The sequence below is a fragment of the Muntiacus reevesi genome, chromosome 11, assembly GCF_963930625.1.
Source record: "Muntiacus reevesi chromosome 11, mMunRee1.1, whole genome shotgun sequence".
NCBI lineage: Eukaryota > Metazoa > Chordata > Mammalia > Artiodactyla > Cervidae > Muntiacus > Muntiacus reevesi.
In genome coordinates this window covers 73382904-73410401 of record NC_089259.1, presented here as the reverse complement: position 1 = coordinate 73410401, position 27498 = coordinate 73382904, and the positions used below count along the sequence as shown (strand labels likewise).

Here is a 27498-nt window from a genome sequence, read left to right as displayed (position 1 = left end):
GCATGACGAAGAAAAAGATTCTAATCTGAAGTAATCAAATTCACATTTTGTTTCTGAGTGAATACTTTTTAAAGCTCTATCTAGTTTTGGTCATTAGCGTGCAGATTCATTGTGACCAAATTGAAACCAGATTAAGTTAATTCTGCTCATATCTTTAGTTACAAAGTGAGCCCCGAATTCTGGTAGGGGCTGGATCACCACCTTGGGTGTGAGTGACCTTGCGTAACTTCTAAACCCTTGTTGGGGCTCGGTGTATTTTTTAAGTTGTAAACTGAAAGGATTTAACTAGAAGATTTTCTGAAATTTCATCCAACAGAATTACATTGTTTTCAATTGAAATTGAGCAAGGAAAACAATCCTGACAAATATAAGACAGAAGAGAAGTATTTTGATTAAAATAACTTTAGGAATGTGTTATAAATTAAGGATGAAACAACTTTAAAAATTATCAGATTTAAGCTACATACAAAATCTCTTATCCTCTAACACTAAGCCAGCCACTTGCCACTAAACCTGTGTGAAACAAGGATGATTAGCAGTAAAACTGTATTGCCTTGATTTAAATGCAATTTATTGTTAATCAGATCAACCTTAAAGTCATCGTCGGCAGACTCAACTTTCTAAGAATTTGACTTTTTAAAAGTCAAAAGTATGGCATGTAGTTCTAAAGATTTTCATGAACAAGGAAATAAATGGAGAAATACAACAACTAAGCATCTCAAAAGAAGAGTGATGTCCCTTCCTCTCATTTTCACGGGCAGCCCCTCGGTTCTGATTTTGAGTGTTTCTGCTTACAAATAAGTGGGGCAGGCTGTGGGTGGTGGGGTGCAGGAGTGTAGGGGGCACAATGCTGTCTATTAGTGGAATCAACTCTTTCCTTTGACAAAGACAACAACCAAATCTTTGGATGGTTTATTTGATCTGCGTGAAAGAGTGGCAGTGGGATTTCTGGCACTTGAATAAGCGGAAACAATATTTTTGGCTAGAGAGACTTCTGAGTTCTCTCAGGGAGCCTTCTAGAAGGCCATCTGGACCAAACAGTATTTCTTTTGTAAAGCCCTGCATTTGGAAACACAAATGAAAGGTGTGTGAGCCACAATCAGATACCTATGAAAATAACTTGCTTTCAATATTGGGGAGGGGGTATACTCTTTGGATTTTTCTAGATCAAAAGACTTATATGAGGAAAAAAAACCTCTTTCTTTTTTCTTTCTTTATTAAGATATAAGTTCCCATTTATATTCCTTTAGAGAATTTGCTTATTTATGTAAACATATTAATCTGTATTATTGCTCTCTCCAGAGTGAAGTTAGAATATTTCAGTCATATGTGTTGTTTATAGTTGTTATGTCAGCTAATGACCTTGTTTTTGACCTTTATAATTACTAAAGGAACCTAGATTTTAAAGGTGGAGACTTTTCCTTCCTTGGTTTTTAGCCAGCTTGCAAAGCTATAAGAAACAAAAAATACTGAAAAATTTAAACAAAATCCTTCCAAAAACCAAACAAAGCATTTAAAGATTTCATATGAATAAAACAGAGTGCTTAGAACACTGAAAATGTAGCAAAGTCATATTGGCAGCCAGACACTGCAGAAATATGAATACTCTAGCAAAGTACCTTGAAAAATCTATCTCACCTAATACATGTTGCTATTCTTAATATCTTCTGTTACTCTTTCATATTTTTCTGTAAAAGCCTCTATTTGGAAAGAAACAGTAAATTCTTAAATTAGAATTTCCTGGCATTATCAATCATTTTAAAAAAGCAATCGACTATTTCCTTTAGCTGTCATTTTTGCTCAAGAAGTGATGAAATTAATACTGTGTTTAGAATATAGACATGAAAAAATACACAGTATCATACATATATGAATGTACATTTAGTACAAATATGTGTTTATTTATATACAAATTAAGGTTTCTATTAATATTAGCTAACTATTTTCTTGAGATGGTTTCAATTATCCAATTTTCATACTATACATAATCCTTAGTTGACAACAAAAGAACTGTTAAAATCATATCTTAAAATAAACAACACTAAATTCAGTTCTAAATGGAGAATTTTCAAATATTGAAATCATTATTGTGAAAAATGACATAAAAAATGATGTAAACTTTTAAGAAAATATAAATTTAAGCCAAATCACATGGGAGTGATTTATCCTGGATAAAATATTTCACCAATTTGGGGCTAACATAATTAATGACATGTATCTCAAAATGTATTTTTCTAGAAGGATAGAAGAAAGACTCAAGTTTGATTAATAGTGTGGATATATACCTCAGAACTGATGTCAGCTGAAGCAGAAATATTTTAGCTTATGGGAATTAAAACAGGAGCATAGAGTATGTGGAATGTTTAAATTACTTCCAACAGATTTTAATGAGTCCCCAATATTAATCTGTAGCTCTAACTCTTATGCTGGGGGCTGTTACTATGCCAGAGAAATTTTTTTAGCTTGAAAATACCTTTAGTTTCCTTAAACAAAGCAGTTATAAGTATCATTACCTGCCCTACAGTGACAGATTATATAAGCTGATTATTACTTTTTATTATTTCAGAATTATTTTTAATGTAAAGTATTTTTTATCCAACACTAGGATGAAGTGTATGAAACTTTATTTCCTTAGAACTTTCAATTAATATAAAATAAAAAAATTTCCCATGATACTAAAGACTAAACCCCAATAATTTATCTACTTTGGATCTAAGAATTCTCATGAATTTTGTTATTTGTAGGGGACAAGAAAAAAAGGTAGAACTTTAATTTCTTAATAATATTATTATTATAACTACTATAGAAAATATAAATGACTCAGCACTGTGAACTTTAGCTATACCTTTCGTCTTAGGACAAAGTATAGTTTAAGATAGGAGCAGGAAGTAGAGAAAAGCAATGATACATAATTTTGCCTTCTTGGGTCATTTCTACTTGAAAGCATTACTTGAATGAAATTTTCATCAAAGGGTGAAAAAAAATGTCTTTTAGAAATTTTAAGTATCTCCCTAGGACACAAACCATCAGCTTCCCATTCGTTGAGAGAGTCACCTGTGCTTTGGACAAAGTATCCGAGGGTTTATGTTTTCATCAGTGAGTCACATTTGAAATAAAACAGATTAGATGTTTGTTGGAAGCAGTAGTTTATACAACTGAGCGACCTATTTATACTAAATCTTTACAAACAAAACCTACATTATTTAAACCCCAAGACCCCTCAAGACCCAGAGTCACCTACCTGGCAGACCCAATTTTTGTGACCAGTCAATTTATACGCAAAGCGAAAGAAACATGCGAACTGGATAAAATAACCATATGTCCCCACTGGAAGCCCCATTACTTGAATCATTTAAACCTTGCTGGACAAAGCACCAGGAGAATTTGCTGTAGGAAACAAACCTACACGAATGAGGCAGGGAAGAAATGACCTAATAGTAAATCTCCCTTCTGCTCTAATTTCTATGGCTCTGTGTTAGGACAGGCTGTGCTACCACAATGTTGTGAAAGCTTATGCCTCAACAAGAGGGCATTTCTTATTTAAACAACAACAACAAAAAACCCAACAGTTCATAATTTAACATGTAAGTTGCCGTCATCAAAAGGCAAGAACACTTTACGGCAATTTTCCCTGGGAACAGCACTTTCACGATACAATGGAGGAGTGTTGCTTTTCCCCTCGTTCAAGAACTTAAATGCCAGTAAAAGAGTGTGTTTCTAGTTTGAATTTTGTTTGCTGGCAACTGAAACTTAGGGAAGCCTCTCCCATACCGCTAGCTGCTTATAATGCCAGTGGCATCCTTTGATTTTACTCAATGTGAAACCCAAGATAGACAGTAAAGGGAGGCATTGTTGGCCCAGACTGGAAGTCTACTTGGTCTGCGTTTTGATGGGCCCCATCCTGCCTCAGTTTATGTCAGGAGGAAGTACTTATCAGGTGCATATCCTTAGCTGGCATAAGGTACACACTGAGGTAGAGAACATTTAGTCAGTGTGTGCCCAGGCAAGCAGGCACGAGAGGGGAGTGGATGGAGTTATCTTGCATATATAAATGTAAAAGTACATGGCTCTTCTCTCTAGATAAATGTATTTATTCATGGAGGAACTGAATTGGGGGGTCAAGATATAGAAAAAATATTTTTATGAACTGCAATTTTTTTAATGGTTATTATCGATTTCAAACAAAAGGTTGCTATTTATCCTGAAATTGGTATAAGTAAGTCCTGATGGGATGTTTCTAGTGTCACATTTTCTGCCTTTTGATTTTAAGTGCAAGTTTGTGCATAGAGGAGCCTGTAAGTGTGTGAGGGCAAGCATGCGTGCATGGCTGGAATTGAAGGCAGGTAATGAGAGGGAGGGAGTGACCCATTTAATATTGTTACCTAGTTTTGAAAATGTTGGGATTTTTAGGTGTTTTTACTCCAATGAAAAGTATAAGCCACACAGTTTCACATTGATGTTATCGGTTCACCACTGAAAACGAATTTTGTTCTTTTTTTGGGGGGGGGGTACTGTTTAACATTTAGAAACTTTATAATGTTTCAACACTCTTTCCCCCCTGAGTGGTTTTGCATGCTAGGCATCAAAACTTCACTCTTTATGTAAGTAACAAGGCCGAGTTTAGATGCAACCTCTAGGGTAGATTTATAAAGGCAACTTTCCTCCCATTCCCTTAAAAAGAGGCAAACGGTATTATTGCAAATAACCTTTAAGATAATTAACTGACAATGCTGCAACTAGCATAAAATCTTCCTTCGGGCGACACCTCATTTAAGTGTTACTGGCACAAAGTGGAGACAGATTGTGCATCACCACTGCAATATTTACACAGCAGAAACCCACAGAGCAGGAAACGCGAGGCTCAATGATGCACTAAATTAGGAACACCCGTACTCCAGTGTTAATTTGCTTTCCATTCGATCCAAATCTCAGGTCCAGAAATTGGTACTAACACACAGACAACCTCCCACTCTTAAATGACTAAACCGGAGGAGATTTTTGTACTCCCCCCCCCCCCAGATTAAAATAACCTGAAATTTATTTCTTCTCTCCCCAAGAATCATTTGATCAAACTGTGTTTATTTCGTTACAACTTGCTCTCATTTTGATCTAAAATTATTTTCATATGAATGCCGCATTGGGGTCTGTAGAGTAAAACTAAACAGACTTCTATTTTCTCAAAGGCTGCCAGTATAGTTTATGAAAATAATAAAATGGGAAACTTGAGAGCCAGTGAGTGAAATATTTAGGAATGAGCAACAAATTTACCTTAAATGAATTTCTCACTGATAAATGATGTCCCCGTCCAAGCCCACACAAATCCTCCTCCCCCAAATAGGAGTTTTTTTAGAACCACGCAAACAATATATATTTTTTCATTCTTCCCCACAGTATTTTAAACATGAGTTTCACCCACCGCTTTGGGGCATTTTAACACAACGTTTACCTTTCCTAATTGTTGATGTTCTTTAAAGGCAGCAATCAGTTCTTCAGCCCACTTAATTTTTTCAGCAGAAGGAGAAAACTGCTCCTGGACCACCGCAATTTGGTTCGGGTGTATCACCTGCTTACCTAGAGAAGATTAATAACACCAGAAACACAAAACAACAAACAGATGTTCAAACAAAATGTCTCACCCACGCCAGGCTCCTGAATGCCTGCCTTACAGACTGTACGTAAAACAACTCATTCTGTTTAGAACTTTTTAAAAAGAAAATGACCACAATCAGGCAGGCCTTTCCAGAATACCACAGAAGAACAAATACAACAATGGCAGTAATTGTGTTTTGGATGCTATAGAAATGTCACCTTAGTGCAGATAATCTCTCATTTTTAGTTACAGGTGGATTGACCAGGCAGCTCACTGACTGCTTTGGCTGGAACTTTAAAGGATAATGTCTGCAAATTAGAACAATTATTTCGAATTAAAGTAGAAAAAAATTACATGTTAATTCTTTCCAATTCTGTAAGTTGTCTTTGGCTTTTTCTGTACCATTATTCCACCTTCCATGATTTCTTTTAAAAGTGGTCTGTTGGTTTTCATAGTGCTTACAGAAGCAGGTGTTATAACTACATTAATATCAAATGGTGTCTTAACAATAATACATTTAATTTTCATCCTTTCAGATGAATATGGTGCATCTTGTCTAACCACTAATAGAAAAGTGGATTTCAATTAAAAAATTTTATCCAGTATAGTAAAAAAGAAAGAAGAATTGAACACTGCAGTCTCTAGATTACCACATTTTAAAATGTTTAAATACAAAATTACAAAATGTTTTTCTAACAACAAAAAAAAGCCCCAGATTTTCCCTTTCTGCTTATGGAATGAAGATTGGATATTTCTCCTTTATACAGATTCTTAGACACTGCAGAGGAAATCTTATTTCTACAGCAATAGCTTTAAAAAAGCTTTAAGAACCTTAAATAAAAATATTACACAAGAGTCACAGGATTCTATGAAATCATGTAGTCATTAAAAAAAATAATTTAACAATCAGGGAAGAATGAAATCTAATCAGGTCATTAATAAAGTGCAGCATAATTTAATGTTGTAATAATGATGAGATTATATTTTATTACATGATAAAATTATAGACATATTTGGTTCCTTAAAAATGAATGTATGCTTAATGATAATTAACTCTGCCAAGTATATTTGCTGGCATATCAATTTACTTTGCTTTTGAAATAGTTGTTTTAAGTACAAATTATATCCTTGATGTTTTATAAAAGTCCATTCCTGTTACCGTCATTATTCTGTCAAATAGGAAAAAGAACAATGTTTCTAAGAAAAAATATTTTTAGCATTTCATGAAAAAGAGTCTAAGTGAATAAATATAACAATATCTTGTCTTCAGAGCGGCTTAATTAAAACATCCTCACATTGTTGTTTCATTCTTATTTGAGAGCATACTAATAAAACATTAAAATCTTATATAAATAAAGATGTTTTAAATTATTTGAGGGATAATTTCTGGGAACAAATAACATCAGTGATGACAAATGAGTTTTTTCAATATCAGATACTGAAATTATATTTAAGTAATCTAACAGTTGTTACAATGTGATCAATAAAGGATGTTAGTCTGGTCATCATTTTGTACTAATTGTTAGTCCTGAATTTTATAATTTATGTACATAACTTACACTGATGGGTAAAAAGTCAGATTTCATGGGAACTTCTTGGTACAGATACCATAAATTAAGAAGCAAAACAAACTATTCACAATGCTGTGAAACTAATGGCGGCTTTCAAGTAGCCATATTTTGGTAATGAGGCTAATTTTAAGATATGTGTTAGGTTTTAGAAATTTATGAACCTCAATATGTGAAGCTATCTTTCGTTGATCTTATATATCCCAACAACTGAACGGCAGACTTTAATGCCATGTGGGAGCGAAGCAAATATTTTATACAGAAGAGTTGTTATTGACAAGTTACTGAGAGGGTGCAAAATTGGAAGACATTAAAATTTATGACCATGAAATCCTTTTTACAGTACCACTTGATATATCGTGCTTTAAATCAATACCTGTCAAGTCTTTTAGGTAACTGTATGATGGTGTCATTTTTGTCTTCTACAAAAGACTGCAAAAAAGAAGAAAACCCATAGTGCTTCATATTTATAATCTTTCCTCTCAGCATGTAGTACTGGAATAACTGTGATGCCTAAGTCGGCTGTTAAAGCTTTATTCCAAGATTTATTTTTGGTTTCTTTTTATAAAAATAATTCCTAAAGTTAATAGTCATTTATACAGCTAATGCATTGATTTAAAATCAATCTACATGGATTATGGCCCTGTGAAACAATGATTACAGAAGAGAAACTGTAACCCACTGTCTGAGGCATGGTTAAATGTCACAAAAGTACAACTCATTAAAAAAAAATCTAATTTTTTAAAGCCCAGAAAATTCTTATAGTATAGATCCTTATCAGTGTTACAGACAACACAATACTTCATTGAATTTTAAAACTTTCAATCTTTTGCTTCAAACAGGGTATGCAGCTCTCTTTTCCTGCCCTCCCTCCTTCCTTCCCCTTTTCTTCCTTCTTTCCTTTTCTCCCTTTTTGTGTAAAGCTCAAAGTATGGCAATTACATGACAAATAATTAGGACAAACAGATCATGAGTGGTGTAAAATGCTCATTAAAGCATTCATTGTTTAAAAATACTACCAATAATCTCTTATCTTATTATCAGACCAATCACCTTTTATTGGTGTATAGAAATAAAGCTGTGACAAGAAAGACCTTTCTTTCTAAAAATTGCAAGATGGTTCTGAAGTTTAGCTTCCTACTTTCCTGACTTGTTCCCTTGAATGTATAATGGGCACTGTACCCTCCCTGCCTCCCCCTCCCTCCCACTTCCATTTTTTTGTGTGTGATTTAATACTCCCTGTTGTTGAGAAACAATGGTGCCAAGTCCGTAAGCTCCTCACACTGAGTTGGGCACAGTCTAGAAATTTAAATCTGATTTGAAATCACTTGTCTGCTACGATCGAATTAGGGACCAATTTAATTCAGCCCTCTCTCTGGGAGAAACTCGCAAACTCTCTTACAAGTTCTGGAGCAAACACTTCCCCTGGAGGAAGCAGAGGACACCCAGGTTATCCTGAGTGATGATCAGAGAGGCCCCATCAATTTAGTGCTTTCTATTTTTTTATTGTATTAGTGCCCATTTCAGAGCAACATCTGGCTGCTTGGCAGCCAATGCCACATAGTTTAGACCAACAACATCAGGGTCTGTTAGATAGATTTCATGGAGTCTTTCTCCAACTTTTCCATTTGGGTCACATCCTAACAGGTCATTGGAAAGAGGCAGGTGTCACAGGTACAGAGACAAGGACAGTCAATGCCAGCGACTCTTTCCTTCTGGGTCACTATTAAATGTAGGGGCAGTTAATTTATTAATAGTTCAGATGATCGAGAAAATAGTTCTCTATAACAGACATCTTATTCATTTAGCAGATTTGGGGGAATCACATTTTTAACTCTTTGTGTTAAAAATACCAGCACATAATATTTGTTTTATTTAGACTGAAAGATTTCTGGTCAGGCACCTTGCCTATATTATGCACTCTCTCAAATGCAGAGTGTTGGCATTATTCCTACTGCCACAGTTAAAGCAAATAATGATGCTCTTTTAAGTAAAAAGGCCCCTGGAAACCCTAAAAAATAAATAAAAACACAAATGCAAAGATCAGAGCTTTATTTAAGTCTCCTGTAACACTAACTTTGTTTCTTCAGTCTTTCAATTTTACTTTGGGTTAAATTATCATCCATTAAGGTATCTTTTATATTGAGGGTCATTTTATGAAATGTTTCAGTCACCTCTACACAAACACATTTCAAAAATACTTACAAGGAGAACAGCATGGATGCTTGTCTCTTTTATTTTTTGGGGGTGCACTTCTGATCATGATATTCTTAGGACTTGCAGCAGAAAAACAAATAAGAATAAAAGAGATTATCGTGCTTTTTACCCACAGTTTTGTGCATGTGTGTGTGCAACTGCAGACATGTTTGTGTATAGAATCCTATTGTGGTTTTTCAAAACATAGATTCTCATTGCAAAAATACAATTTTCGGTTGCTCCCTGGGCTCCTGGGTATGAGTGACTGGGCACACCAGTCAACAGATATCTATCTGCCTGCGCTCCGGGACCGGATTTCAAGGACCCGCTGATCTTAATGCCAGCCAACGCCCGTAGGTGTCACCCAGTGCACAGACACTCACTGGGTGGGTGGTGGGAGGGAAAGGAGGGACTTGAAGTAGCAGAAAAATAAAAAGCTGGTTATGAGTTGGAAAAAAAAAAAAAAACAAAGAAGATATCCCTAAATGTTTTTCAGAAATAAATTAATATTTTGGATATTTGAATACATTTTCTTTTCCTACCCATCAACTCAAATTCTTGAGGCAGTTCACTCAGAAACACTGCTATAACGGCCTTGCTCTTCCCCTCACATCAGCAAGCAAAAACTGCAGAAGAATTATTATTAAGAGGACAGAAAAACTGGTAGGTGTTATCAGGAGAAACTAAAATGGGTGCTTTGTTTTTTGACTTGCAGAGCCACAGACAGATGTGACGCTTTGTCTGGCAGCTTCTTGTTGTGGATAAGTTTCTCATGTCTCATACCGTGGGATAAGTATATGAGTCACCTGGCCACATTAAATACACCCAGTTCTTGGTTACATTTCTACTTTTCTGGAAAGTTTGCATAATCTAGATACTGCTTTCTAGGGTATTATGGAGAATCGTACCAGTGAATCCCATTGCAGCTCCTTCTCTCGACTGCCTGAGGAGCCCCTCTTCATCCCAGAAGTCGATGTACACCAGATCTATGGCCTGTAGACCGAAGGCCTTTGCTACAACAATAATCTTTTGTCGAGCGTAGAGGATGTCTTGGGTTTCCTTTCTACTTGTTGCACCTGAAGTGTTGACAGAGAAAGCAGATGTTAACTTGGGAAACTGGACCTAGATTCCTAATATTACAAAACCTCAAGTGTGTAAAGACTTCTATGTCTACCTGGGGATTTCACCCTAGCAAAAGGATGATGCAGATAAAAGAGAGGGTTCTACATAGGCAGACTGTCACTTGTGTCTCTTTATTGTGCAAGGCGTCTTTTCAAGTAATTACTTGCACATGCATTAAGAGAAGACCCCTCCCCTATCTCCCAAGCTGGACACAAACGACTCAATAGGTCACAAAGGACTCCTGGTGTATTCTTTTCCTTCTTGCCATTGCTCAGAAAGTGTCACTCCAAAGTCAGCACTATACAAGGTGGCCAAATAGCTGTGCGTGGAAATAGTTAACTCCCTTCACTGAGCACAGAATTCGGGTGCTGTGGCTGCAAGCCTGTGTCATAACCGAGGTTCTGAGCCAAATACGGCAGCTTTGGGGTGTGCATGGGGAACTGGGGGAAACGAAAGGACGCTCGTTTTGAGGGAGGCAGAAAGTGTCCACTGAGCTGTTGGATACACAAAAGTCTCCTGGAAAGAGTGGTATTAAAATAGGTTCCTTTCTTTCCCCCCAGGAAGGGGGGCAAAGTGTCACTGTTTATATTTGGACCATGACACTGCTTAGGGAACACTCCAGTTTTCAGGTCACTGGGACTGGGGTTCTGAAAACGCTTTGCGGCCGAGGCCCCCTTTCTAGACACATTTACGGCCTCTAGAGATACTGCCCAGACCAAAGACATAGTGCCCAGGGGAGGAGGAAGATCAGTGAAAACCAGCATACTATCTCAATAAATATTTCATAATAAAGGAGCTCAGAAATATATTTTAGGGTGGATTTGAGATCTATGTTAAATATTTACATACTACATTCAGCGTAGAAAATGATTCATTAAAGCAATGTGAAATTGCCTTAAATTTGTGTTACAAGTCTAGACAGCCCTCAGACTAACGGGAAAACAGCATGTTTAAACAACAGAGAAGTTGTTCACATACTGTACTTATTATGAACAACATAGATGTCATATAGACCTGAACACATCTGAGGCTACGACAAGCTTTTTATTAGTTGTTTTATAAATGAATGGAAGTGTTGATGTAGGGTTCTGGAAGCAGGTTAGCCATGAGGTGCCCTAAATTATCGGGAAGTGTTGCCCGTGGTCATGGTTGGCAAATTAATATTGCCATGTAAATGCCCATTCTTGAAGGGACAAAGAAAAAATATATACACATAAACACAGCGAGAATGAGAGGAGAAACGTGTCTTTGACACCTATGCTGGCTCGAAAGTCTTCTCCTCCAAAAACTACAGCATCTAGAAAAAGACCCACTCGAGGCCCGTTCTTCACTGCTTCTTCACACACTGCCTGTAAAAGAAGAGAACAGAACAGAACCATACACACACACATTAGAGAGAAGCAGCATGGTGAATTTCAGTAACAGAAAGAGGCAACTCCTAACACCATTTGGCTGAAAGCTGTCCCGAAAATGCAGCCTCAATTCACCCCTTTCAAAAGTACTTAATATTGTCCAATGTAAGTTATGTGGCACATATTTGCTTTGCTTAATGGATTATATTAATAGAGTTGTAACTATGTTATTAATATTGATATAATGTTCACATTTTAGTTCATCCAATCTTTAGAGAAACTTCGAAGTTCACTCATTTTGATGGTACTAGAAGTTACTTCTGTTCTTCCAAAATTTGTTTCTGCTTTTGGAGACCCTCCAACAATAAACATAAAGCCACAGGAGAAAATGAAAGAATTTAAAAATCAAACTAATTGGATTATTTACATTGGGATCAAGATTTCTCATTAAATGGTCTCAGGATTAAAAACAAACATTACAAAACTCTACAACTCCAGAAGAGAAAATAAAAACGCAGTAAGTCATCCAAGATGTATTAATAAGCAACTTGGACATTTCCTGGTGAAAATAAAGATGAATAGCGGTCATCTTAGACAAGACTGTGACTCTGGAAAGGTGAAGAGTCAGCATGCTAATATATGTGGATGGGGAAGACATGAGGAATGGGTGAGAGCAGTTGATCAGTTTCAGGGGCTGTGAGCGCTTCTCAGTATATTATGAATAAAATGGCAAACCAGTGCTTCAAATGAAATCACTGTATGAATCTAGTTGCGTCTAGGAAATATGCATCGATTATATTCTCAGAATTCTAGGGCAGGCTGGAAGAATTTGTGGTTCCTGGTGTAAACATGCTGATGCAGCTCCCCAAGCGTCTGCACTCTGCCCCTCCTGCACCAGCCAGCAGGTCTCAAAGTTTCCTCTCGGAGCACTGGTTCATATATTACCTCCCCAGCACAGCTGGACTTTCTCTTTTTGTTTTTAGGTATTTCTCCTCTGCTGCCCTCTGAGATGGGATGCTACAGGTCAGATGGAACGTGAATGAGGCATATTTGGATAACAACTTAGATGGCCACTGATAAACAGGAAGAAACAAGCTGGCTATGAATTTGTTAAGGCACATAGTTCAAGGCGATCATACAATGCTGAAAAAGCTTGGCTCAGCTAATCTTGTATGTACATTAGGAAGTATTTTACGTTCTAATGTGGCAAGTTGAAATAACATAGAACAAATTAGTGTGAACACTAACTCAAAAACAGTAATCTCGGCTATTAGACATTATAGTTAATGTTGCTACAAACAGGCCTGAAAATTTCCCAGTAGATGGCAATTGTCACAAAAGAATAATTGAAAGTTAATTCATAAGGGTGACATATGTTCATGTATACTTACTCTATAAATGAAATAATTCACAGCAAAAATTTACAGTGATTAATTAAAATTAATGCCAGAAATATATAAATATTTCATTTAAATATTTAGGACTAGGAAGTTTTTTCTTGCTACTTAGCCAGTTTCTTTGTTTTCTAAGATGCTCACAACCTGATTTTTGGTTGTTACAGATAACACAAGGTGCTCAAGTTTTACTGTGCTTTATAAATCTTTCTAGAAAAATATTTTAAGCAGATGTAAAGATTGAAAACCAAAGTTCTTTTCAGGTAATAAATAAAATACTAACTTATTAGCCACATTATGGATTTCTTACCTTAAAATTGAGCAAACCCATTGCAGTTTCCACAAAAGGGATTAAATTCATAGGTTGTTCAAGTTTTCGGTCTTTTAAGTAGAATAAAAATTTGTCTGAAAACTAAAATAAAAAGCGTCATAGGTGACTAGTGGGGGCAAAAATGTACAATCATTGAACTCTAGAATAGAAATAGTATTTAAGTCTTTGACCTGAGGAAGTAATAATACACAAAATAATTTAAAAAAAGAAAAAAACGGAGGAAAGACTAAGGAAAAAAGGTAATAGAGTTTCCACCAAATGAAATAGTAAAACCCCAACAGTATCATATATATATTTTTTTTCCCTGAAGGAGCAATTTGAGGCCTAGGAGTTAGAGGTGGAAGGAGAGATTCTTGAGTTTACTTTCCTTGAAAACATATTTACTTAAGACCTCTCGCCTCCATTTCCTTCGTGCAAGTGGCAGGTCCCTAAAACAATGAAGGCTCGCTCTACCTGCCATTCTGGTTTCGCTTCTGACCCAGAAGGACATCAGTGTGACTGTTCAGCAGCCTTCTACGTGGAATCCATATTATTCATTATAGCGACACTACCCTTTGTTCCGAGGTTTTTCTCCATAATTTTTTAGCTTACCTAGGAAGACCTTAAAAAGGAAGTTTAATTCTTTGAAGACCAAAGCTCACCAATTTTTTCCATGAGACCAGTTCACAGCTAGCTCTGTGCTGTCAGTGGGGTAGCCCAAATTCCAAAATCTATCATCTGGAAACATACAAAAGCTCTCACACAGATCTCCCCCCACCCCTTTCAAAGGGGGGGAAAAAAAAACCCCACCACACTCTAAATTGTAAATCTATTATGTCCATCTAGATCTAATAAGATGTGGGAAGATAAAAACACACACACATACACACAGGTATGATAAAGATATTTTTGTAAATAAAGATAAAAACATATATATCCATTTTAAATTTAAGGAATATTCAGCCATTAATGGATATCAAAGGAAAAGGGAATTTTAATCATCTCTCCATTCAGTCTCAGTTGGGTAAATCATATCTAAGAGATTTGCATAAATATAAACCATCAAAGACTTTTCATCTTCAAAGGGGGTTTCAAGACCCTATAAGCTTTGTACTGTAATCATCGCAGGTCACCGCCCTGCAGGAACAGGGCTGCTATGGCAACATAAAAAAACTAATGCTTAAGGCTTAGCATAATATTCTGACTAATAGAAAGGAAACTCATTTTAAAAGCTGGCAGCCTATTTACCAGAAGCAGGATTAGAGGTGTTATTTCCCCTTTTAGCTGCCCCCCCTTGCCTGTGCAGCGTCCCTCCCCCCAACAACCACCAAAAAAATCTAATCACTGGGATCTTTAAAAAGCTTTTGAGCAATTTGCAGTAACTTTACAATTAGGCTAAAATAAATCACAGCTTTCAGTAATGAAGAATTATTCCCAGTTGCACCCACTGCCCCTCCCTTCCTCGACACCATCATCATCACCTCCTTAGCAACTTTACAAGGGAAGGAATAACTCAACCAAAATAGCAAGGAGGAAGCGAAGGCTACAATTTCAGGGGACAAATGTATAGTATTCCACGAGAATGGAAAGAAAACATAATTTATGTCACATTTAAGCTAGAAAATGGGTGGTAAAATATTAGTGGCTTTGGTGTTACCTGTGCAGCCAAAAAAAATTTTTTTTCTTGTTAAAAAAAAAACAAAACAAAACCTTGAAATGTCACTTGTCCCATTCTTGGTGATAATAGTTATAACTACAAAACCCATTAAAAAACTGGGTAAATCTTTTACAACCCCTTCCCTGGTTCCTAGTGAGAAAAATCTCTAATGCCTTTTGTTTTTAAGCCAGGAGAGGCATTTAAAAATTAAATATTCTAGCCCATCCTCCTCCTCTTCCTCCCCTTCTTTCTTAAAAAATTGCATTAAGTACTAACACAAAAGGTAACTAGTGGAGAAGTTTCAATTAATTTTTTCAAAAGGAGACGATTAAATGTTTCCGGCCTGGTAAAGTGTTCATTTCAGCGAGGTGGAGGGGACTGGGGGGGTGGGGGGGGAGGGAAAGAAGGGGGGAGATCACAAAGGGACTGGGGAGGAGATGAAGTAGCCAGGCTCAGCAATTCTTTCAATTCCAGTGCACACCCAATAGTGTGCTGGAAGAATGCACCCCGTTCGGGATTTGTGGGAGAATTGTCCCGCCACAAAGGAGGCAGAGTCACGCTTGTTATAGTCCAATAAGCCGTGCCAGTCAAACAAGAACCCACACTAGCGACAAAAGGCCAGTAAGAGATTCTCACACAAAAGAAAACAAGGAAGCCCATCTTTCAGTTGCGCATCAGGCTCTGGGTTTTATGCTTCACATAAATACAAACGGAGAGCAAAAAATAAACAGCCCCAAAGACTTCTGTTAACTAGAAATCCTATTTAGATTTCGGTACTTTCCTCACAAGCCAGGGATTTAAAACAGCGAACAGAGGCTGTGGCCGAAGGCTGGGGTGAGCCCTCCCCTCTCAAATGAGGGGTAATAATGGTGATAAATAGGCATTAACTAGGAATCCAAAAGGGAACAGTGACTTCAGATTCCATTTCAATCAACCTAGGACACGTCCGGATCGGTCAAACCTAGAGGATGTGAACCTGCTCTCACCAGCACCTCCCAGCTTCTGAGGGGTAACCTAGCCCAGGAAAACTCTAGTTTGGAAAGTAACCGGGGGCCCTTGAATGCAGGTCTTCAAGAAGACGAGGAACTGTCCAACAGAAAAATAATGGCAATTGCGTATGTCATTCTAAACTTTGCAGTCGCTGCATTAAAAGAGTAGGATGAAACAGGTGAGTTTCATTTTAATAAGAGGTTTATTCAACCCAGTGTGTCTGAAATGTTATCATTTCAACATGTCATCGACATTAAAAATTATTGAGATGATTTACATCCTCTTTTTTTGCAGGAGGGTGGGTGTGTGGGGAGGGTGCTAATGAGGTCTTCGAAGTCCCTGGTATATTTTACACTTACAGCACATCTCAATCTGGACTGGCCACACTTCAAGTGCTTCCACCCACGTGTGGCAGGCAGCCACGGCACTGGAAGGCACAAAGCCGACACAGCTACGAGGGTTGAAAAGGGGAGTAGTGTCTGGGTGTCACGCCTAGGGCTCAGTCATAGCCACCACCTTAGAGGTCACCTCGGACATGGCATCAAACCGCTGTCCGCACGCCCTTACCACGCCTCCAGCACCTGGGTGCCATGGGCCCCCCCACCCCCGACTGGCACAATGGAACCGCCCTATATTCAGCAGAGATCTGCCGCGTCACAGTGACCCCTAAATAAAATCTAGCCCCACCCAACCCCCCAACCCGGGTCCTGCTTTAACAATGAAAACAATCATAGTATAATTAGGCCTATTTCAAAGTTTTCTTAAGTAATTTGACATGCCAGGGTTTTATTGGCTGAAAAGTCTGTCATGAAACAAACACACCTGTCAGCAATTTAAAAAGGATGAACTAGGGAACTGTTCAGGAAATAATATCTCTGCTAATTAAAACCACTAGTTAAAAGCTTCCTGTCTCTTCCTCCAGTTGCCCTAAGGAGTGACCTTTTCCTCTCCTCCTTTAGGTTCATTTTTTTTCCTTTGCAGTTAATGTGCTTTCGCCATCCACGATGACTTCAAATCAATCTGCCTGAGAGCCACGCATCTTCTGCTCTTCCAGGTGCAGGGGCAGGGCCTAGCTATCTGTAGTCCCGGGTAAGCTGGCTTCCCGTGTTGCTCCAGAGGAAGCTGTTCTGTCTACACCACGTATCTGTGCAGGCAGCAGAAGCATCATTTCAAGTGTAGAGTGTTTCCTGTTGAACACTTAGGGCAAAGCCAGGTTCTCCTTGGATGCCGGAAATGGTCTTTTTGGTTCCTTTTTCTCGGTTCCATTTTCCTCTGCTCTGGGTATGCATTTTCAAAAACTGAAGGATCCAAACCCTTCCTTTCTGCTACTCCTTCTTAGCCACTCCCCAGTCCTTAATTAAAGTAAAGTATATGAGCTACTCACCCACCGGATTTCTTCAGGACCTTCGACCTTCGGGAGCATGAGGCTGGAAGGAAGGACCCGAGACTGCAGGATGGCCTCCAGGTCTTCTTTGGCCAGACCACTGGACACCGAGTTGATCCTCACACACTTTTCAGTTGGGCCCAGGTCAAAGTCTTCAAGAGTTTTTACTATTCTCAATCTAGCTTCATCCTATAAGTGTAGATAAAATGTATCTCCTTAGCTTATGTACCATTGAGGGGAAACACAATCAAACCATCCATGAAATTCTTATGTGGGTTGAGAGTCTGAGCACCAATACAGTGCCTACTATAGCCACCAAGCAAATGATGTTTGAAATGATGGGCAAGTGATTGATTTCCAGACTTTATTCAAGTTGACTATAGCAGAGATGAGAGCCATTGTAATGCATGCTGGTGAAACTCTAAATATTTAATAGTAGTCTCATCTTGCTCATTAGGGCTTCCCCAGTGGCTCAGCAGTAAAGAAACTGCTTGCAAAACAGAAGATGCAGGAGACGTAGGTTCGATCTCTAGGTTGAGAAGATCCCCTGGAGGTGGGCATGGCAACCCACTCTAGTATTCTTACTGGGGAAATCCCATGAACAGAGGAGCCTGGTGCATGGGGTCGCAAAGAGTTACACATGACTGAAGTGACTGAGCATGTATGCACGAACTTGCTCATGAGCATTACTTTTCCATTGGAAAGATAAAATAATTAATAGGTCACATTTATTGAGCATTTACTAAGCACTAGGCATGGTACTATGGAGAAGGCAATGGCACTCCACTCCAGTACTCTTGCCTGGAAAATCCCGTGGATGGAGGAGCCTGGTAGGCTGCAGTCCATGGGATTTCAAAGAGTCGGACACAACTGAGCGACTTCACTTTCACTTTTCACTTTCATGCATTGGAGAAGGAAATGGCAACCCACTCCAGTGTTCTTGCCTGGAGAATCTCAGGGACGGGGGAGCCTGGTGGGCTGCGTCTATGGGGTCGCACAGAGTCGGACACGACTGAAGGGACTTAGCAGCAGCAGCAGCAGGCATGGTCCTAAGTGCTCTACCGGCATTTTCTAATTTAATAAATACAAGAAACTAGATAACTTATGACCTAATGGTAGTCTTGACTGCCAGCATATTCACATTAGGGAAAAAATAAGGTTTTGTTTTTCTATATCTACAGGCTTCATGTTTTTTATTCACTTAAAAATTATTTTGCAACTGTGTTGAATCTTGACATTCAATTAATAAGGCACTCACAGGAAAATGACACTCCCCACTACAAAAAAGCTCCAACTTCTTCACACGGAAGGCAATAATATCACCAAGAAGAAATCCCTTCATGAAGCGGTAGACAAATGCATTTTTTTTCCCTTTGATTTGACAGGCTTTGCTCCACAGTTAAGTAAAGCTGAAAGGTTGAAAATCTGCTTCAGTATTTGAATTGTCCCCAGAAAAACTGTACGAAATTAAACATGTTATTTACTGACTTTGAGTTGGAGGTGATGAAGGTGGGGTAGGGGGTGGGGAGAGAGGAGTGCATTGAGGCCATGGGGGCTGAAATCAAGAGGAAGAAAGCACTTGGGGTCATTACTTCCTGCCAATTTCAGTTTCAAAAACAAATTCCTCCCACTTGCCAACAGCCCTCAACAAATTCTCATTGTCAGAATGAACACTTATCAAAAGTAGTTTCATTTGAGAAGGGTTTTTATGATACTAATAAAACTTTAAAGCTTCTCACTGCTGATGAATGTAGCTTGAGGGGGAAGAAAAGTCTTAACAATATATGGTCATTTGAACAGCCATAGTTATCTAGGAAAATCACAAACCAAAGCTGAGAGAAAAAAACAATTATTTGAGCCAATATTGAGTCGAAGGCCAATCAAGGAGACCAGCCGGGACAGTAGATTTAAACCAGACGGATGTAGGTCTGCGACTGGGTGGAACCAGGGAAGACCTCCAAACGTGGTCTGAGTTAAACAGTTTGAGGAAACTAGCTTGGGCTTGTCAGCTCGGAAGCAGAGTCCAAGGGAGCAGTTTAAGACAGCTCCGTGGAGTCCTGATTTACTGAGCTCTGACTGCTAATAATTATGCCGAGCTTAGAGGAGAGCTCGTACTAGCTACCGTGGAGGAGGACGCCGTCACGGTGTCTGGGCTCCACCACGCCGTGGGCTGTTCCGCAGGGACAGAATGTTTCCACTTGCTCTACCGTGCCCTCTTGCTACGATCACTGAATAAGAAAATCCTGATGGTGAAGAGCAGAAGTCACCTCATTAGGATGGTTCCAAGGCTGTCTGTGACTGTTGGGAGAAACGATGCCTGTGTGTATTTAGATCCACGGCCTCAGAGAACCCAAGATGTGCTAATGCTCCGTGAAGCCTGGTGCAGCTCTAGAACTCAGGATGGCTCCAGCTCAGAAACGTTTCAACTTCTGGGTTTTCCCAGGGCAGGTCGGGTGTGGAAAGGGTCTCCTGGGACAGAGTGAATGAAAAACGGAAGGGAACTAGCCAGACTGTTTAGGCTGCAGTGTGTTTCATTTACTTATTTATCACTGTTGTTTTTTTTTTTTAACTTTTTATTTTGTATCAGGCTATAACTGATTAACAAACACAGTTGTGAAAGTTTCAGTTGAATTGCAAAGGGACTCATCTATATATATGTGTGTGTGATCCGTTCTCCCCCAAACTCCCCTCCCATCCAGACTGCCACATAACACTAGGCAGAGTTCCCTATGCTAGACAGTAGGTCCCTGTTGGTTCTCCATTTTAAATATAGCGGTGTGTACATGCCCATCCCAAACTCCCTAACTATCCCTTCCCCCTTCCCTTCCTTCCGTCAACCATAAATTCATTCTCTAAGTCTGTGAGTTTCTTCCTGTTTTGTAAGTTCATTTGCATCATTTCTTTTTAGATTTCACATGGACATAGAGAGTGTCATACTGAGTGAAGTGAATCAGAGAAGGAGAAACATCACATGAAGTGCAAATCTGAATCATCACTGCCATCCTCCCAGTTTAATCTGTACGTGTGCCTGAGGACATAGGATCCCCAGCAACATCCGCTTCCTAAATCGTTAATGTTGGGGTCAAACAAAATCTGACCTCTAAGCTGTTTAGTCATTTCACTTGGATTTGAAGGGAACTGTTTGCTCAAAGCTCATGTTCTAAACCTGTCTGTGATTTTTATCTAAAGTCAGATTGCCATGGTTTCAGCACATTCTGGTTTACTTAGTAAAATTCGGCCCTTGTGAAATTGGCTGCAAATGAAGTACCCCATTCCAATTTTAGGCATAATCTGATTAGTACTTTTCATGCTATAATAATGAGCAGTGAATACTCAGCATTTTATTAAACTCTTTTTTTTTTTCCCTGTTTCTGGCTCAGAATTCAAACCAAGCTCTTTCCAGTTCATCATTCTATACCTTTCCAAAAAAAGATGGTCGCTTTGGAGGTATATTGCCACACAACACCCTTATTAACAGGCTGTTGCTTGTGACAATTTACATAAACCAAGTGTGCATCCCTCTGCTATGTATCCTAAAATATCCAACAACTTCCCTGAATTTACACCAACCAACAAGCATGTGGATTTTTTTTTCTTTTTGGTATTTTAATGGTGAAATATGTTACTGTGCTAGCAAACACACCCATGCCATCTGTTGGGTGAGAGGAAGGCAGTTTCTAAGAACAATTAGGTTTAGTTCTGGGTGTTCAGCTAGAGAGAGCCACAGTCCACCAGTTGTGAAAATAAAGAAATTCTGTCCGTGCTATTCTCTCTCCCTTTCTCTCTAACACAGACCTTACCTCTTGCTACCGGCTCTCTTACATCTCTCTCATCTCCATCACCTCGCTCCCTTTTCACTTTCATTCTCTTTCCCTCTCTTTTTCCTGTTTGGCCCTGACCATCCTTCCAAGTTCCATCTCATTAGGGGGATTAGTAAAACTCGGGCTGCCAGACACCACCTTCTCGGAAGGGCTATCTGGATGATCTGCTGAGATTCCTGGGAGGTAAGTGGTCCCTGGAGAAAGGAGGAAAAGGAAATGGAGGCAAAAAGAGGCCACTCAGAAATGAAATTTTTGGCGGGCTGGGGGTCTGGGGGCAAGGGTGGAGGGGGGGGTCTTACATTCTGGTAACAAAACAGGTCTTCCAAAATAAGGTTTAGTAGGAACTGAATTCTAAATGTGTGAAAGCTACATGACGGCCTTGGTCAGCATTTCTCAGTGTAGGATAAACTTGTCCTTCTACGACCTGACAACCTGAAAAGAGGGAATAATGAATGTAAGGCCTTGCTCAATAATTACATTAGATTTTTGCAGAGACTTAATTAGCATCGTGTGTTTGGAGTAGGTCTGATTCCAGAGGTGGGGTCTGCAAAGGTCACAGAGCAAGTTGGCACAGGTCAGAATGTTCGCAGGCCCCAGGTCTAAAAGGTGATGTTACCAAAGTTCCCACATTTCAATCAATATTTCGTGCCATGGGCTGCTCAGTGCAGTGGACCAGGGGCTAATAAACTTGTCCTTATACATAAGCCACCGGATTATGTGACTCTGTCTGGGCCAGGAACCAAGGCGTGCTATGATTTCAGAGACCGGGTTCTCATCACCTGGGGAAGAGAGACACGCTCTGCTGACGTAAGAAAGCGAATAAATCAACCATCCCGGAGACCTGCAGACTCCGAAATGAAAGGAGAAAATATGCGTGCAGTTGGTTCACTTGGCACCCATTAGAGCTAATAACTAATCATCCTCACAAGTTTCGAGCTCAGAATGATCAAATCTGCAAAGAAAACAACATCCGTCCACTTTTACACTCCAGTGGAAGAGGTGGTCCCTCGCGGCGGGGCGGCACAGTCTCGCCATCTGGAGAATAAATCGAGTGTGAAGTACAGTATAGTTTGGGACCAAGCTCCGTGGCGGGGGCTCAGCAGTCAGTTCATTAGTTCCAAACTTGCAGGGATTAGAGCGGCGTCACTTCTACTGTCGGATAGGAAGAGACAGACAGGACCCAAGATGCAAGGAGGATGGTGACAACCAGGAGGAGCCCCTCGGGCTTATTTATAAAACTACAAAGTATAAACATACCCAAATAAGCATCTTAAATAATAGCATTATCACAGTTTCATAACATCTGAATTAGCACCTTTCTCTTCTCTGACCCGCACCCCCCCCCCCCACCGAACCTTGTCTGTTAACCTATAGTTTGTTTTCAGAGGAAATCGCCAAGACAATCCTGAATGCAACAGGAGCAGGGGGAAAGCCATGTGGTCAAAAGGAGATTTGGGAATTAAGAAATACAGAAGGGTTCCCTGCTCCAGAGAGATGCTGAATCTGTGAGATTTTTTTTTAAATGAGCAATTAATATTCTTAGCCTACAAAAGGCAAATCACCACACCACATACCCAGAAACACTAGTGAATTGTCTTTTCTGAATTTGTCCAGTTCACCTCACTTCCATTTTACCTAATTCATCAAATGATGTCATAAGCATGGACTGGAACAAATTTGGGACAGAAGGCCCTGATATAAGCATCTATATGAAATGATTTTTTGGAAAATTTTGAGATCGGTTGGTTTAAAATAAAAGGTTCTAAAAAAAAAAATAAAATAAAATAAAATAAAAGGTTCTGATGCATTGTTCCATTTAAGGATGTTCTTTTCCATGTAAGTTCTTTTTAAACATTAATATTAAAAAACAGAAGTGCCTGTGACATAAACAAGTCATCATTAGTAAATTATTGTATTTCTCTGATAAATGTATCATAATCACAGAGACTGTTGTAGTGACTGTATTAGAAAAAAAGACAAATTTTAATTGATTATTGCAACCTGGTTGTGTTTCTTCAGGTAAGGTGACAGTGTTGAATTTTCTGGCCCATTGTTTTTCCCATATGGAAAAAAATCTTGGTTTACCCGAGATTTTTTTTTTCTTTGAGCTGCACCATGCAGCATGTGGGATCTTAGTTTCCTGATCAGGGGTTGAACTCGTGCCCCCTGAGATGGAAGCACAGAATCTTAACCACTGAACTGCCAGGGAAATCCCATGGTTTGCCTATTTTCAAAAAAAGAAAATCTACAGCAATACTGAACATACCATAAGTTCTCTGGCACAACAGGGAAGCCCGGTGTGCTTCAGTCCATGGGGTCGTGAAGAGCCGGATATGACTAAGTGACTGCTGAACTGAACTGAACTGGCTTAAAATTTCGTTCATTGATAACACCAAAAGCACAGGTAACAAAAGAAAAAATAAATTGAACTTCATGAAAATTTTTAGATGTTGTACATCAATAGAATAAAATCAATATTAACAGAATAAAGACACTATCAATAGAATAAAAAGGCAACCCATAGAATGGAAGAAGATATTTACACATTATATATCTGATAAAGGAATACATATTCAGAACATATATGGAACTCCTAAAACTCAACACCAAAAAAAACCAAACAAGTCAACTCAAAAACAGGCGAAGGACTTGAACAGACATGTCTCCTAAGAAGATGTACAAATGGCCAATAAACACATGAAGAGATGGTCCATATCATTAATCATTAGGGAAATACAAATTAAAACTATAATGAGATACTACTTCATACCCATTAGGATGGCTACTATCAAAAAACCACCAGAAAAACACAAGTGTTGGGGAGGATGTGGAGAAATTGGAAGTCTAGTGCACTGCTGGTAGAAGTATAAAATGGTACAGCCGCTACAGAAAATAATATGGCAGTTCCTAAAAAAATTAAAAATAGAATTAACATATGATGCAGCAATTTCACATCCGGGTATACACCCCAAAGCACTGAAAGCAGATCTCCAAGAAATTATTTGTACATCCATTTTTATAGCAGCATTATTCACAATAGTTAAAATGTGGAAGTAACCCAAGAGTCCACTGATGGAAGAAAGTGTGTTAGTCACTCAGTAGTATCCGACTCTTTTCGACCCCATGGACTGTAGCCCGCTAGGCTCCTCTCTGTCCATGGGATTCTCCAGGCAAGAATATTGGAGTGGGTTGCCATTTCCTTCTCCAGGGGATCTTCCCAACCCAGGTATCGAACTTGGGTCTCTGGCATTGCGGGCAGATTCTTTACTGTCTGAGCCACCAGGTTCTCAGAAGAATGGACAAGCGAAATGTGTTGAATGGAAATGTGTTGAATGTGTACAATGGAATGCTATTCAATTTTATACAGGAAGGAAATGTTGACACATGCTACAAGATGGATAAACCCTGAAGACACTGAGTTAAGTGAAATAAGCCAGTTACAAAAGGACAGCAATGTGAATGTACTTAATAATCACTTAACAGTGCACTTAAAAGTAGCTATGATGGGGCTTCCCTGGTGGTCCAGTGGTTAGGAATCTGCCTGTCACTGCAGGAGACACGGGTTCAATCCTTGGTCCGGGAAGATCCCAGGTGCCACAAGGCAATGAAACCTGTGAGCCCCAGCGCCTGGGCTCCGAAACAGTAGCCACCACAATGAGAATCCCGTATACCGCAACTAGCAAGTAGGCCTTACTCACTGCAACTAGAGAAAGCCCTCACCCAGCAACGAAGACTCAGCACAGCCAATAAATAAATAAATTTTTGGAAAAGAAACACACAGTTTAAAAATTGTGTATGATGGTAAATTTTAGCGATGTGTACTTTATCACAATAAAAAAAATGAGGAAAATGTTCATTTACTGATTTCATCCCACAAGTTATTACATTCTAGGCACTCTGCTCTGAAACTGTAGATTTTGGTACAGCAAAGTCTCTGATGTGTTTCTTATGAGAGATTCTTTAAAACACAGGTTTGCTAAAATGTCAAATCAGCTTCCATTCAAAGGACTGAAAAGGTTCAGGATGTGTATGCAGGTGTACTTTGGCATACAAGTAGCTCTTTAGGTCTCTGTTTTTAATTGTTCTGGGTATATACCTAGGAGTTGAATTGCTGGATCATTTAGTAATTTTATGTTTAACTTTTTGAGGAACTGCCAAACTGTTTTCCATAGCGGTTGTACATTTTACATTCTCATCAGCAATGTAGCAGAGTTCCAAATTCTTCCACACCCTTGCCAATACTGATGTTTCATTTTATTTATTCGTCTGTTTCTGATAATAGCCATTCCAGTGGGTGTGATAACATATCTCATTGTGGTTTTGATTTGCATTTCTCAAATGATTAATGATGCTGAGCATATTTTTATGTGTTTACTGGCCATCAGTACACAGATCTCCCTTGACTTATGATGGAGTCATGTCCCGACAAACCCATTGCAAGCTGAAAATATTATCAGTTGAAAATGCATTTAATACACCTAACCTACTGAACATCAAAGGTCAGCCTAGCCTACCTTAAATGTGCTCTGAACACTTAAATTAGCCTACAATGGGGCAAAACCATCCAAACATGATAAAAAGTGAAAAACTGAATGGTTGTCTGGGTAGAGAAGGGTTGCAAGTATATCAACAGTTGACCTCAAGCCCACGTTGCTGACTGGGAGTTCTGCTTCACTGTTGCTGCCCAGCATCATGAGAGAGGATCGGAATATGTAACACTTGACCAGGGGAAGATCAAAATTCAATATTCAGACAACGGTTTTTATTGAATACGTATTGCTCTCCCACCAGGTGGACCATTGTAAGTCAAGTCCCATCTGTACCTTCCTTGTAGAAGAGTCTATTCTAGTTTTAAATTTTAAAAAATGGGTTGTTTGTCTTTTGGTTGTTGGATTATAAATGTTCTTTATATAACCTAGATATTAAATCCATATCAGATATCTATGATCCACAAATATTTTCTCCCCGTCTGTAGGTTGTCATTTCACCTTCCTGATGGCGCCTTATAACGCACAAGGTTATAATTTTGCTGAAGTCCAGTTCATCTCTTTTTCTCTTTGGTAGCTTGCGCTTCCGTGATCATTTGTGATCATTGCCTAATCCAAGGTTACGGAGATTTACACCTAAGTCTTCTTCTAATAGTCTTACAGTTTTTACTTTAACACTTAGTCTTGATATACTTTCAGTCTACACATGTGTATACAGTGTGAGGTAGGGAGGCTTGTGATAGTTTTATTTTGTGGTTTCGGTCCTCATCGCTCAATAAAATACAATGAAAAATGCCTGGAAAGAGAAATCTCAGGTGGAAAGAAGGGGCTCACTCCCCGGGACTCTTCACTCAGCTCTGCCCTCGCCCCTGACTGGAGAGTGGCTGGTGCTCAGCCTTCCCGTCCTCAAGGCCCTGTCCCCTCCACATTACCATCCTGCTAGCTCTTCCTCTTGCCCTTTGCCCTTTCCCCACCTGATAGCTCAGTTGGTAAAGAATCCTCCTGCAATGTGGGAGACCCCGGTTCAAGTCCTGGGTCAGGAAGAGGAAAACCCGGGCTCTATCCCTGGGTTGGGAAGACCCCCTGGAGAAGGGAAAGGCTCCCCACTCCAGTATTCTGGCCTGGAGCATTCCATGGACTGTGTAGTCCATGGGGTCACAGAGAGTCGGACACGACTGAGTGACTCTCACTTTCACTTTTCCCCACCTGCTCCGAGTGGATTTTCCTCAACTCTGCATGACAGGCCTTGTGTGTGTGTGTGTGTATGTGTGTGTTTCTGAGGCCTTCCCAGGCTGCCCCATGAGCCTCGGAGGGACCTCAAACCCACACCCACAGGGAAATGTCGAGCTAGTCCTGAGAAGGTGTCCTGCACGGGCAGAGCGGTGTTTTTAAAGTTTCTTGTTAACTTTGTGATTCAATAGCGAGGCTTTGAGGTACACTTTGCACACAACACTCTGAAAAGACAAAGCATTTGCTTACTAAAGGCTGGCATAGCCTTTCTCAATGTCAAGAACAAGGACCACACTCATGTGACCGGAGCTCTGGAGTCTGCAAGTTCACGGCTCTCTCCACTCATTATTTTCTCCATTCTCACTCACTGTTCTTCGCCTCAGAGGGGCAATGGTAT

At 39.3% G+C, this 27498-nt stretch overlaps 1 protein-coding gene across 3 annotated transcripts in view; it reads right to left on the bottom strand.

The window, feature by feature from the left end:
• Positions 1-27498, bottom strand: part of CLYBL (citramalyl-CoA lyase) — a 221313-nt gene that overhangs the window by 16847 nt on the left and 176968 nt on the right. For all 3 annotated transcript variants that reach the window (XM_065902225.1, XM_065902224.1, XM_065902223.1), the window contains exons 3-7: positions 17564-17752; positions 13533-13634; positions 11732-11825; positions 10263-10430; positions 5447-5571 (exon numbers count right to left, since the gene is read on the bottom strand). In XM_065902225.1, coding sequence (XP_065758297.1) covers positions 5447-5571; positions 10263-10430; positions 11732-11825; positions 13533-13634; positions 17564-17752 — 678 coding nt within the window. The remainder of the gene's footprint in view (positions 1-5446; positions 5572-10262; positions 10431-11731; positions 11826-13532; positions 13635-17563; positions 17753-27498) is intronic.